Source organism: Procambarus clarkii, chromosome 62, assembly GCF_040958095.1.
Source record: "Procambarus clarkii isolate CNS0578487 chromosome 62, FALCON_Pclarkii_2.0, whole genome shotgun sequence".
Taxonomy (NCBI): domain Eukaryota; kingdom Metazoa; phylum Arthropoda; class Malacostraca; order Decapoda; family Cambaridae; genus Procambarus; species Procambarus clarkii.
This window is the reverse complement of record NC_091211.1, coordinates 30,795,576-30,809,648: the sequence shown is the minus strand read 5'-3', so window position 1 is coordinate 30,809,648 and position 14,073 is coordinate 30,795,576. Positions and strand designations below refer to the sequence as shown.

The 14,073-nt window shown below is 52.6% G+C and overlaps 2 protein-coding genes across 2 annotated transcripts in view; both read left to right on the top strand.

The window, feature by feature from the left end:
* The window catches only part of LOC123752361 (uncharacterized), a 125,509-nt gene extending 115,023 nt beyond the window's left edge, over nt 1–10,486 (top strand). The window contains exons 4-5 of the mRNA XM_069308439.1: nt 7,485–7,710; nt 9,722–10,486. Coding sequence (XP_069164540.1) covers nt 7,485–7,710; nt 9,722–9,804 — 309 coding nt within the window. The 3' untranslated portion in view covers nt 9,805–10,486. The remainder of the gene's footprint in view (nt 1–7,484; nt 7,711–9,721) is intronic.
* A 2,428-nt stretch (nt 10,487–12,914) lies between these two features.
* LOC138354399 (probable inactive protein kinase DDB_G0270444) lies at nt 12,915–13,442 on the top strand. The gene has a single exon (XM_069308586.1). It carries the CDS (start codon nt 12,915–12,917, stop codon nt 13,440–13,442), a length of 528 nt encoding a protein of 175 aa, XP_069164687.1.
* Nucleotides 13,443–14,073: the final 631 nt, after the last annotated feature.

The following is a 14,073-nucleotide window of genomic DNA, read 5'->3' as shown; positions in this document are numbered from 1 at the left end:
TACTTTCTTCTCACTACAGTGGAAGGGTCGGATAATTTATCTCTCCCTTTATCACTCCCTTCTCTCTCTTTCTCTCTCTCTTCCTCTCTCTCTCTTCCTCTCTCTCTCCCTCCCCCATCCCGCTCTGCCCTCCTGACAAATCCTTTCACGGCACAAGTATAGGAACAGGGTCAAGCATGGCAGCCAGAGGTACCAGGGGAACAGGGAAGAGCCACGGTGATGAAATGAAGGGAATGTTCGCCCAGTTTCTGGAGGACATCAAGAGTGAGATGCAAGAAATGATGCAGGAAATGAAGAACGAAATAAGCAACCTGAAAAGAGAGCTGACAGCAGCAAAGGAGGAGATTAGAACCCTCAAAGAGAATGGTATCGAGGCTGAGAATCAGAAAACCACCCAGGGAGAAAGTGGTAATAGTTTTCTGGATGAGAATGCCACAATAAAAGCAACATTTGCGGAAATACTAAAAAAAAATAACTCTGAAGTAATGACTGCAGTGATGGAGGTGGCCATGAAAGCAGCCACCTCACAGGAGGCAGCACGCTCCACTAGCCAACTGCTGGAAAGGAACAGATCAGTGGTTGCGGTGGGTATTAAAGAGCAGGAAGGCTCTAATAGGACAGATTGGAATGACAAGGACAAAGCAGCAGTGAATGAAGTACTAAAGGCACTAGACATGGAAGAGGCTGAGCATAGCATTGAGAAGGTTTTCAGGCTAGGTTGGTACAACAAAGACCGAGACCGAATGATAAAGATAGTGTTTGCAAACGAGAGCACAAAGGAGAAGATCCTATCAAGGAAGAGCTCCCTGAAAAACGTGGGAAAATTAAAAAATGTATTCCTCCAGAGAGACATGACAAGGGAGGAGAGAGCCGTGGCAGCAGAAGCAAGGAAGAGGCGCAGGGCGAGAGGGGAAAACCAGGAAGTCACAGCTCCCAACACAAACCCTCCCTACCCCCACTCAAATGTTCAGCCAAATCTCCCTCCCCCCACACCCAATCCCCACCCTTCTACCCCTCCCCTCCTCCCGAGTCCTCCCTTCCCCCCTTTCCTTCCCGTCCTCCCTCCCCTTTCACCCCATACCCTCCCTGTCTCTCCCCCTTCAGTGGATCCCCAGCCCCTCATCCCAGTATCCTCCGAGACCCTGTTATCCACCTCACAGGTCCTCACACCCATGGAACAGCCTCCCCCACCAGCAGAACACTCACCAAGGAGGCAATTTGAGAAGGGACAGAAGAAAGTGAGCCTCAAAGCGATGTACACTAATATAGATGGAATTACAAATAAAGCAAATGAGCTTGGAGAACGGGTACTAGAGGAAAACCCAGACATAATAGCCCTCACAGAAACAAAGATCACGAAAACGATAACAAACGCAGTGTTCCCACAGGACTATTATGTTATGAGGAAAGAGAGGGAAGGAAGAGGTGGGGGTGGTGTAGCTCTGCTGGTAAGAAAAGGCTGGGATTTTGAGGAGATGGATATTCAGGGCTGTGAAGGTTTCAGTGACTACATAGCAGGTACCGTAACAAATGGAGGGAAAAAAATTATAGTCGTAGTCATATATAATCCACCACCAAATGACAGAAGACCTAGACAAGAATATGATAGAAACAACATGGCCACCATTAACATAATAGAAAGAGCAGCTTCTGTTGCTAGCAGGAATGGATCTGGACTACTAACTATGGGAGACTTCAACCATGGGAAGATAGATTGGAAGAACAGAGACCCGCATGGAGGACCAGAAACATGGAGAGCTAAGCTGCTGGACGTGGCAACAAGAAACTTTCTAAGCCAGCACATCAAAGAACCAACAAGAATGAGAGGAGAAGATGAACCAGCAATGCTTGATTTGATATTTACCCTAAATGAGTGGGATATAAGAGAAGTTAAGATGGAAGTGCCCTTGGGAATGAGTGACCACAGTGTATTGAACTTTGAGTACCTGGTAGAGCTTGGACTTATCTCCCCCAAAAAAGAACTAGGAATCAAAAGGCTGGCATACCGAAAGGGAAATTATGAACAGATGAGAAGTTTCCTAAGTGAAATACCTTGGGACACAGACCTCAGAGATAAGTCTGAACAGGGTATGATGGACTATGTTACCCAAAAGTGTCAGGAGGCAGTAAACAGGTTCATCCCGGCCCAAAGGGAAAAATCCGAGAAGCAACAGAAGAATCCATGGTATAATAGGGCATGTATGGAAGCAAAGAAACTGAACAAAAGGGCGTGGAGGAACTTCCGGAATAACAGAACACCAGAAAGCAGAGAGAGATACCAGAGAACCAGAAATGAGTACGTCAGGGTGAGAAGAGAAGCAGAGAAAAGTTTTGAAAATGATATAGCAAACAAAGCCAAGACCGAACCAAAGCTACTCCACAGTCACATCCGAAGGAAAACAACAGTGAAAGAACAGGTATTGAAACTTCGAACAGGTGAGGACAGGTATACAGAGAATGACAGAGAGGTGTGTGAAGAACTCAACAAGAGGTTCCAGGAGGTCTTCACAATAGAACAAGGTGAGGTCACTGTGCTAGGAGAAAGGGAGGTAAACCAGGCGGCCTTGGAAGAGTTCGAAATTACGAGAGAGGAGGTCAAGAGACACCTGCTGGATCTGGATGTTAGAAAGGCTGTTGGTCCAGATGGGATCTCACCATGGATACTGAAAGAGTGTGCAGAGGCACTTTGCTTGCCACTCTCCATAGTGTATAGTAAGTCACTGGAGACGGGAGACCTACCAGAAATATGGAAGACGGCGAATGTGGTCCCAATATACAAAAAGGGCGACAGGCAAGAGGCACTGAACTACAGGTCAGTGTCCTTGACTTGTACACCATGCAAGGTGATGGAGAAGATCGTGAGAAAAAACCTGGTAACACATCTGGAGAGAAGGGACTTCGTGACAAATCACCAACATGGGTTCAGGGAGGGTAAATCTTGCCTTACAGGCTTGATAGAATTCTACGATCAGGTGACAAAGATTAAGCAAGAAAGAGAGGGCTGGGCGGACTGCATTTTCTTGGATTGTCGGAAAGCCTTTGACACAGTACCACATAAGAGGCTGGTACATAAGCTGGAGAGACAGGCAGGTGTAGCTGGTAAGGTGCTCCAGTGGATAAGGGAGTATCTAAGCAATAGGAAGCAGAGAGTTACGGTGAGGGGTGAGACCTCCGATTGGCGTGAAGTCACCAGTGGAGTCCCACAGGGCTCTGTACTCGGTCCTATCTTGTTTCTGATATATGTAAATGATCTCCCAGAGGGTATCGATTCATTTCTCTCAATGTTTGCAGACGATGCAAAAATTATGAGAAGGATTAAAACAGAAGAGGACTGTTTGAGGCTTCAAGAAGACCTAGACAAGCTGAAGGAATGGTCGAACAAATAGTTGTTAGAGTTTAACCCAACAAAATGTAATGTAATGAAGATAGGTGTAGGGAGCAGGAGGCCAGATACAAGGTATCATCTGGGAGAGGAAATTCTTTAGGAGTCAGAGAAGGAAAAAGACTTGGGGGTTGATATCACACCAGACCTGTCTCCTGCAGCACATATCAAGCAGATAACATCAGCGGCATATGCCAGGCTGGCCAACATACGAACGGCATTCAGAAACTTGTGTAAAGAATCATTAAGAAACTTTGTATACCACATATGTTAGGCCAATCCTGGAGTATGCAGCCCCCAGCATGGAGTCCATATCTAGTCAAGGATAAGACTAAACTGGAAAAGGTTCAAAGGCTTGCCACCAGACTAGTACCCGAGCTGAGAGGTATGAGCTACGAGGAGAGACTACGGGAATTAAATCTCACTTCGCTGGAAGACAGAAGAGTTAGGGGGGACATGATCACCACATTCAAGATTCTGAAGGGAATTGATAGGGTAGATAAAGACAGTCTATTTAACACAAGGGGAACACGTACAAGGGGACACAGGTGGAAACTGAGTGCCCAAATGAGCCACAGAGATATTAGAAAGAACTTTTTTAGTGTCAGAGTGGTGGACAAATGGAATGCATTAGGAAGAGATGTGGTGGAGGCTGACTCCATACACAGTTTCAAGTGTAGATATGATAGAGCCTAATAGGCTCAGGAACCTGTACACCTGTTGATTGACGGTTGAGAGGCGGGACCAAAGAGCCAGAGCTCAACCCCCGCAAACACAACTAGGTGAATACACACACACACACACACACACACACACACACACACACACACACACACACACACACACACACACACACACACACACATGGTCGGGTTGGTGCCTCAGCGTGCAGGATTGTGGTAAGTTGGGAGGAGCGCACAAAGTGTTCAGCCCCACTTAATGACCCAGAACTAACAGCTCAAATTTCAGATAGAACAAGTAATGGTGGAGACAGAGAGGGAGGGAGGGAGGGAGGAGGGAGGGAGAGGGAGGGAGGGAGGGAGGGCGGGAGAGGGAGGGAGAGGGAGGGAGAGAGAGGGAGGGAGAGAGAGAGGGAGAGGGAGGGAGAGAGAGAGAGAGGGAGAGAGTGAGACAGACAGACAGACAAACAGAGACAGAAGGGAAGGAAGGGAATTATCAGGAGAAAGCGCCAATTAGCCGTTAGGACTATACAGCGCTGGGAAGGGATTTGGAAAAGGGTTTAGGATGGGACGGGGGGGGGGAGAGAGGGATAGGGTGGCGGGTGGACGGACTATCCCATCCCCCTAACCTATCCTCACTAGCCGGGGTCCCTCTATGGCTCGGCCAGCACCGTGACAGCTTGAAGTTCTTGCCGTGGACGGGAGTCAGGCCGGAGAGACACTACATGGCACCGTCCTGGATATTTGATTACTCCCGACCCAGAAGAAGAGAGAGACTTTGTGTGTATCCCGGCACAAACGTTTCTCTTCCGTTTCTTCTTACGTTTCTTCTCCCCCCCCCCCCCCGGGGAGTGTGACCATCTTCCGGGCGGGTGAGTGTGGGTGCCAGCAGTGCCCCTCACCGTCACCCGCGCCGGGGGCCTCCGCTAAGGCTTGATCTGCTTGACTGTGGTCGCGGATTCTTGCCTCATTCTGCCGTTTTTTTGACATTTCTGACAACAAACTAACCATTGTTGAGCTTTTTCATCGTAATTTATACGATCATCTCTCCACAGCGCACTCTTTAGCTGCCCGGATATATATATATATATATAATGTCGTACTTAGTAGCCAGAACGCACTTCTCACCCTACTATGCAAGGCCCGATTTGCCTAATAAGCCAAGTTTTCATGAGTTAATTGTTTTTCGACAACCTAACCTACCTAACCTAACCTAACTTTTTCCGCTACCTAACCTAACCTATAAAGATAGGTTAGGTTAGGTAGGGTTGGTTAGGTTCGGTCATATATCTACGTTAATTTTAACTCCAATAAAAAAAATTGACCTCGAACATAATGAAATTGGTAGCTTTATCATTTCATAAGAAAAAAATTAGAGAAAATATATTAATTCAGGAAAACTTGGCTTATTAGGCAAATCGAGCCTTGCATAGTAGGCTGAGAAGTGAGTTCTGGCTACTAGGTACGACATATATATATATATATATATATATATATATATATATATATATATATATATATATATATATATATATATATATATATATATATATATATATATCAGCAAAGTTGTGTAGTATGTAGCTGTCGTGTGGTGTGTTGACGAGGCGGGCCACCACCACCGAGATACTCCAGGGTAACAACTTCCTTCATCTTGCCCTTCACTCTCTGCCTCACTGTCTCCTCCCTCTCTTATTGAATGTTTCTTTGGTACCATAACTTTATCCTCTGTTGTGTTGATGTTAGTGTTGTGTCGCTGCTCCTGTCTGTTAGTCACGGTAGACTATTTTTAGTTACGGGAGACTGTTTTAGTTACCTCTCTTAATTACGATAGTGTGTTAGTTGGGTGGAGGGTGGGTGTTACTGGGTGGTGTTGTGTGTGAGTGTGGTAGCAAGGTTGGGGGAACACAAAGCCGGGCCGGGGATATAAACACCAGGCTGGCAACACACTTTACTGGGAGATAACATTTACCCTCAAAGGGCCTAACCAAATGGGTTGGTTGTAGATCTGGCCCAGCGCTAGCGGGCCTCAACGCTATCTGCGAATACTCTCTCATGTTTTCTTTCATCTCGGCCATAATAGACCATATGTATATGGTTTTGTAAAGTATATATATTTTTGTAAAGTATTTGTATTTGTATTTATAAAGTATATTTGTATTTATAAAGTATAAAGTATTTGTATTTATATAAACTTTTGTAAAGTTTTGTAAAGTATATATATTTTCTGAAGTATTTCAGAACTCTTGGCTTTCCGCAATATTACTGGTTGATTATCTTAGTACAAAATTGTATTCATTTACGTGTGGTGTGTGATGTATTTACTATTTATATTTACTATTTCTATCTGCAGAATCGAGCTATTAGCTCTTGGATCCCGGCTTTCTAACCAATGTATTTTTCCTCTATTATGTCTACTACAAATATTTCTCTCTAACACACACACACACACACATCCCCAGGAAGAAGGCCGAAAGAGCTGTCTTAACTCTCGGGTACCTATTTACTGCTAGGTGAACAGGTCTATCAGGGTGAAAGAAACTTTCTTTCTGCCTCAGCCGGGAATCGAACCGGGGCTCTTAGGACTACGACCCCTGAGCGCTGACTACTCAGCCGCGAGGCAGTGTGTGTGTGTTTGTGAGTGTATGTGTGTGTGTGTGTGTGTGTGTGTGTGTGTGTGTGTGTGTGTGTGTGTGAGTGTGTGTGTGTGTGTTGACCTATTCGTACTCACCCGGAGCCACGCGGCAGAGGCGGATTTAAACGGGCAGTTTATTTCTCCCTGATGCCCCTGATTACCAAGCAGTAAATAGGTACCTGGGAGTCAGACAGCTGCTATGGGCTGCTTTCTGTGTGTGTGCGTGTGTGTGTGTGTGTGTGTGTGTGTGTGTGTGTGTGTGTGTGTGTGTGTGTGTGTGTGTGTGTGTGTGTGTGTGTGTGTGTGTGTGTTAGAGAGATATATGTAGTAGACATAATAGACAAAAAATAAATTGGTTTGAAAGGCGGGGTCCAATAGCTAATAGATCGATTTAGGAGATACAAATAGTAAATAGCTATTTGTGCCTGCAGGATCGAGCTTTGGCTTTTGGATCCCGCCTTTCTTGCCTTCGGTTGTTTACAGCAATGACTCCCGCCCTACTTCCCTATCATACCTAGTTTTAAAGTTATGAATAGTATTTGCTTCCACAACCTGTTCCTTTAATTCATTCCATTTTCCCACTACTCTCATGCTAAAAGAAAACTTTCTATCTATATTTTAACTTTCTAACCATTTTCAAACTTTCTAACCGTTTTCTCACCGTTTCAAGCTTTCTAACCGTTTTCTCACCGTTTTCAAACATTCTAACCGTTTTCTAACCGTTAACTAACTATCTAACCATTTTCTAACTAACTTTCTAACGGTGACCTCCCGCTTGCTGCTACAGGTATCGGACAAGTACCTGGTGCACTACCCGCCCTTCATGCACGTGGACGGACTCGAACAGTCGAGCCTGGGCCTCCACTTCCGCGCTACCCACGCCCACTTCCCCCACAACCTGATGTCCCTCCGCTGCACCGCCTCCATCGGCATCTTCTATAACAAGACGGAGGAGGCCAGCCTTGAGACCCACCGCCCGGCGCTCTCACTTGAGAGTCGCGAACATTTCTACGGTACGTGGGGTGCCAGTCCCTCCCCCAGCACCCAGGTGTGTCCCCCTGTGGCTCAGGGGGGGTGCCAGTCCCTCCCCCAGCACCCAGGTGTGTCCCCTGTGGCTCAGGGGGGTGCCAGTCCCTCCCCCAGCACCCAGGTGTGTCCCCCTGTGGCTCAGGGGGGTGCCAGTCCCTCCCCCAGCACCCAGGTGTGTCCCCCTGTGGCCCGGGGGAGAGACAGTCCCTCCCCCAGCACCCAGGTGTGTCCCCCTGTGGCCCGGGGGAGTGACAGTCCCTCCCCCAGCACCCAGGTGTGTCCCCCTGTGGCCCGGGGGAGTGACTGTCCCTCCCCCAGCACCCAGGTGTGTCCCCCTGTGGCCCGGGGGAGAGACAGTCCCTCCCCCAGCACCCAGGTGTGTCCCCTGTGGCCCGGGGGAGAGACAGTCCCTCCCCCAGCACCCAGGTGTGTCCCCTGTGGCCCGGGGGAGAGACAGTCCCTCCCCCAGCACCCAGGTGTGTCCTCTGTGGCCCGGGGGAGAGACAGTCCCTCCCCCAGCACCCAGGTGTGTCCCCTGTGGCCCGGGGGAGAGACAGTCCCTCCCCCAGCACCCAGGTGTGTCCCCTGTGGCCCGGGGGGGTGCCAGTCCCTCCCCCAGCACCCAGGTGTGTCCCCCTGTAGCCCGGGGGAGTGACAGTCCCTCCCTCAGCACCCAGGTGTGTCCCCCTGTGGCCCGGCGGAGAGACAGTCCCTCCCCCAGCACCCAGGTGTGCCCCCCTGTGGCCCGGGGGAGAGACAGTCCCTCCCCCAGTACCCAGGTGTGCCCCCCCTGTGGCTCGGGGGAGAGACAGTCCCTCCCCCAGCACCCAGGTGTGTCCCCCTGTGGCCCGGGGGAGAGACAGTCCCTCCCCCAGCACCCAGGTGTGTCCCCCTGTGGCCCGGGGGAGTGACAGTCCCTCCCCCAGCACCCAGGTGTGTCACCCTGTGGCCCGGGGGAGTGACAGTCCCTCCCCCAGCACCCAGGTGTGTCACCCTGTGGCCCGGGGGAGTGACAGTCCCTCCCCCAGCACCCAGGTGTGTCCCCTTGTGGCCCGGGGGAGTGACAGTCCCTCCCCCAGCACCCAGGTGTGTCCCCTGTGGCCCGGGGGAGTGACAGTCCCTCCCCCAGCACTTAGGTGTGTCCCCCTGTGGCCCGGGGGAGAGACAGTCCCTCCCCCAGCACCCAGGTGTGCCCCCCTGTGGCCCGGGGGAGAGACAGTCCCTCCCCCAGCACCCAGGTGTGTCCCCCTGTGGCCCGGGGGAGAGACAGTCCCTCCCCCAGCACCCAGGTGTGTCCCCCTGTGGCCCGGGGGAGTGACAGTCCCTCCCCCAGCACCCAGGTGTGTCACCCTGTGGCCCGGGGGAGTGACAGTCCCTCCCCCAGCACCCAGGTGTGTCACCCTGTGGCCCGGGGGAGTGACAGTCCCTCCCCCAGCACCCAGGTGTGTCCCCTTGTGGCCCGGGGGAGTGACAGTCCCTCCCCCAGCACCCAGGTGTGTCCCCTGTGGCCCGGGGGAGTGACAGTCCCTCCCCCAGCACTTAGGTGTGTCCCCCTGTGGCCCGGGGGAGTGACAGTAACTCCCCCAGCACCCAGGTGTGTCCCCCTGTGGCCCGGGGGAGAGACAGTCCCTCCCCCAGCACCCAGGTGTGTCCCCTGTGGCCCGGGAGCAGGTTAATTGTGTTAACAATCTGATGCCTCTGTTCACCTAGCTTACTGCTGGGTGAACAGAGGCATCAGATACGTTGTCCAAACACTTCTGTCTTACCTCGGGAGTCGAACCCGGGACCTTGAAGCTGTTATCTATACCTGTTCTTATTCGCTAATACTTCATAATTCCTTAAATTCTGCATACTTTTACTAACCGTACAGACTGCAGGTGTTCTGACAGGTGTTGGTGCCAACACCACCACCACCAGTGTCTGCAGGTGTTGTGGCAGGTGTTGCCGCCAACACCACACCACCACCACCACAGTAACACCTGTTTCTCCCAACAGGAAGCCAAGGGTCCGCCGGCGTCTCCAGCATCTTGGGCATCACCACCGGGCTCTTGCTCTCAGCTCTCAACGCTCTCAGATAAACAACCGTCGCCTCTCAGGAGTGGGGGAGAGACCGAACGGTCTCTTGGAAGCAGAGGCGTCGCCTGAGGTCTCCCTATATCGAAAGACCACACGCTTGAGGTCTCCAAACATGAGGCAGCGTTGGAGGATTCCGGTTAAGACTTTGCAGCCTCCAAGCAAGAAGCCCTTTGCTGTGTCTCTGGGAGTCCTCAGGGCTGTAGAGGGGGGCTAGCCAGCCCCTCTCCTCTATCTCTCACAGGGAGAAAACATCTGAAAGAGTAACAAAGTGGATATAATATCATATTTTCCGTGTTGTGAACCTCAGTAAGTTATCAAAGTGGTATACCACCCAAATTGAGATGCGGAAGAAAGCAAGATTTCGCAAGCGGAATATTAGTTCTGAGAGCCAAGAGCCACTTATGTCTGGTGGGAGGACTTACGACCTCTCAGTGTGCGTCTCTAGCAGCACTTACGACACTCGTAACGCCTTGAGGCCAATCCAGACCTCGCGCCTGGCAGTAGTGATATTTTCTGAGATATGTATTGTGTTATTATGGTGATAGTTAAATGCTTGTGTATTGTACTCTCCCTCAGTGCTAGCCCCCACCACAACCTCCCATAACCCCCACCACAACCTCCCATAACCCCACCACAACCTCCCGTAACCCCACCACAACCTCCCGTAACCCCACCACAACCTCCCGTAACCCCCACCACAACCTCCCGGAACCCCCACCACAACCTCCCATAACCCCACCACAACCTCCCGTAACCCCCACCACAACCTCCCGTAACCCCACCACAACCTCCCGTAACCCCCACCACAACCTCCCGTAACCCCCACCACAACCTCCCATAACCCCACCACAACCTCCCGTAACCCCCACCACAACCTCCCGTAACCCCACCACAACCTCCCGTAACCCCCCCCACAACCTCCCGTAACCCCCACCACAACCTCCCATAACCCCACCACAACCTCCCGTAACCCCCACCACAACCTCCCGTAACCCCCCCCCCACAACCTCCCGTAACCCCCACCACAACCTCCCGTAACCCCCCCCCACAACCTCCCGTAACCCCCACCACAACCTCCCATAACCCCACCACAATCTCCCGTAACCCCACCACAACCTCCCGTAACCCCCCCCCCCCCCCACAACCTCCCGTAACCCCCCCCCCACAACCTCCCGTAACCCCCACCACAACCTCCCGTAACCCCCACCACAACCTCCCATAACCCCACCACAATCTCCCGTAACCCCACCACAACCTCCCGTAACCCCCCCCCCCCCCACAACCTCCCGTAACCCCCCCCACAACCTCCCGTAACCCCCACCACAACCTCCCATAACCCCACCACAACCTCCCATAACCCCACCACAATCTCCCGTAACCCCCACCACAACCTCCCGTAACCCCCACCACAACCTCCCATAACCCCACCACAATCTCCCGTAACCCCCACCACAACCTCCCGTAACCCCCACCACAACCTCCCGTAACCCCACCACAACCTCCCGTAACCCCACCACAACCTCCCGTAACCCCACCACAACCTCCCGTAACCCCCCCCCACAACCTCCCGTAACCCCCACCACAACCTCCCGTAACCCCACCACAACCTCCCGTAACCCCACCACAACCTCCCGTAACCCCACCACAACCTCCCGTAACCCCCCCCCACAACCTCCCGTAACCCCCACCACAACCTCCCGTAACCCCACCACAACCTCCCGTAACCCCCACCACAATCTCCCGTAACCCCCACCACAACCTCCCGTAACCCCCACCACAACCTCCCGTAACCCCCACCACAACCTCCCGTAACCCCACCACAACCTCCCGTAACCCCACCACAACCTCCCGTAACCCCCACCACAACCTCCCATAACCCCACCACAACCTCCCGTAACCCCACCACAACCTCCCGTAACCCCCACCACAACCTCCCGTCACCCCCCCCCCCCCCACAAGCTCCCGTAACCCCCACCACAACCTCCCGTAACCCCACCACAACCTCCCGTAACCCCCCCCCCACAACCTCCCGTAACCCCACCACAACCTCCCGTAACCCCCACCACAACCTCCCGTCACCCCCCCACAACCTCCCGTAACCCCCACCACAACCTCCCGTAACCCCCACCACAACCTCCCGTAACCCCCACCACAACCTCCCGTAACCCCACCACAACCTCCCGTAACCCCACCACAACCTCCCGTAACCCCCACCACAACCTCCCATAACCCCACCACAACCTCCCGTAACCCCACCACAACCTCCCGTAACCCCCCCCACAACCTCCCGTAACCCCCACCACAACCTCCCGTCACCCCCACCACAACCTCCCGTCACCCCCACCACAACCTCCCGTAACCCCCACCACAACCTCCCGTAACCCCACCACAACCTCCCGTAACCCCACCACAACCTCCCGTAACCCGCACCACAACCTCCCATAACCCCACCACAACCTCCCGTAACCCCACCACAACCTCCCGTAACCCCCCCCCCCCACAACCTCCCGTAACCCCCACCACAACCTCCCGTCACCCCCACCACAACCTCCCGTAACCCCCCCCCCCCACAACCTCCCGTAACCCCCACCACAACCTCCCATAACCCCACCACAACCTCCCATAACCCCACCACAACCTCCCGTAACCCCCACCACAACCTCCCGTAACCCCCACCACAACCTCCCGTCACCCCCACCACAACCTCCCGTAACCCCACCACAACCTCCCGTAACCCCCACCACAACCTCCCGTAACCCCACCACAACCTTCCTCTCTCCCCTCACCACTATCCCTCCCTCCCTGCACAAACGCTTCCCCTCCCCCTCATTAAACTTACAAAGGCCAGGATGGGTCATCTTTGTATGTTCTTAACAACGTGATAATTTAAGTCTGAGCACCAAAGTTGTTTGTGTCGATTGTGCCGTCTTAGGTCACTTTAATACTGTGTGTGTGAGTAGTGGACACCACCACCTTAATGTGCTTATTCTCACTCATGACAACTTGATCAATCAGTCTGTGCCGCTCTCGTTAGAACTGGCAAGAGTAATGCGATTTGAAGGACTTGACTTGACTCTCTTTGCCACAGTAGTTAAGAGTACACTTAGGCGCCATGTGTGAGAGAACCTCGCCAGAAAAGTGTCAGAAAGATATGTGGGGTCTTTGTCATGCTTCACGACACACATATATGTGTGGCGAGGTCCGTGGCGAGGTCCGTGACGAGGTCCGTGACGAGGCCCGTGGCGAGGTCCGTGACGAGGTCCGTGGCGAGGTCCGTGGCGAGGTCCGTGACGAGGCCCGTGACGAGGTCCGTGACGAGGCCCGTGACGAGGTCCGTGACGAGGTCCGTGACGAGGTCCGTGACGAGGTCCGCGGCGAGGTCCGCGGCGAGGTCCGTGACGAGGTCCGTGACGAGGTCCGTGGCGAGGTCCGTGGCGAGGTCCGTGGCGAGGTCCGTGACGAGGTCCGTGACGAGGTCCGTGACGAGGTCCGTGACGAGGTCCGTGGCGAGGTCCGTGACGAGGTCCGTGACGAGGTCCGTGACGAGGCCCGTGACGAGGTCCGTGACGAGGTCCGTGACGAGGTCCGTGACGAGGTCCATGACGAGGTCCGTGACGAGGTCCGTGACGAGGCTCCGTGACTCCACGGTCGTCAGACAAGGGGTCCCGTCCTGGCTACTACCAGTTAACGAGACCAAACATGCAGTACTAACCAAGTGATGGATTATCAATGGACCAAATCCTCATGGACCTTCTGAACAAGACGCCCAATTTTATCGTTAATACAAAAAGAAAATCATACAACAAAAATGTATTTGATCGACAAGAAAGACCACAATGAACGAGATAATTTGGGTGATGAGTGGAGGGCCTCGAGTGGAGGGCCTCGAGTGGAGGGCCTCGAGTGGAGGGCCTCGAGTGAAGGAACAGAAACCAAAACAGTTAAATACCTGTCATCAGAGCTGTGAGTGGCACTTGGTAGATGTGTGTCCCGTGTACATAGGTACCCCAGGACTTAGGGTATGGGGGGGGGGTACTTCCCGACCTAATACCAAAGATCTGTTTTAGTGAAGAATAAAAGGAGTATGTGACACTATTATGTTCCTGTATTATTTCTTTTGATTCTACACTGATATTTCCTGTGTATGTGAGCTTTGTATGTTCTTTGATAAGGTTAAAACATTTATAATTCCAAGTTTGGCCCCTACACGTGTAAATATCACCTATAGCCTCCTGTGTGTGCTCTAAATTCACTGCAGAAAGATCCCATTC

Coding starts and splice junctions, on each gene's coding strand:
- LOC138354399 (XM_069308586.1), top strand. CDS start 12,915: ATGTGTGAGAGAACCTCGCCAGAAAAGTGTCAGAAAGATATGTGGGGT.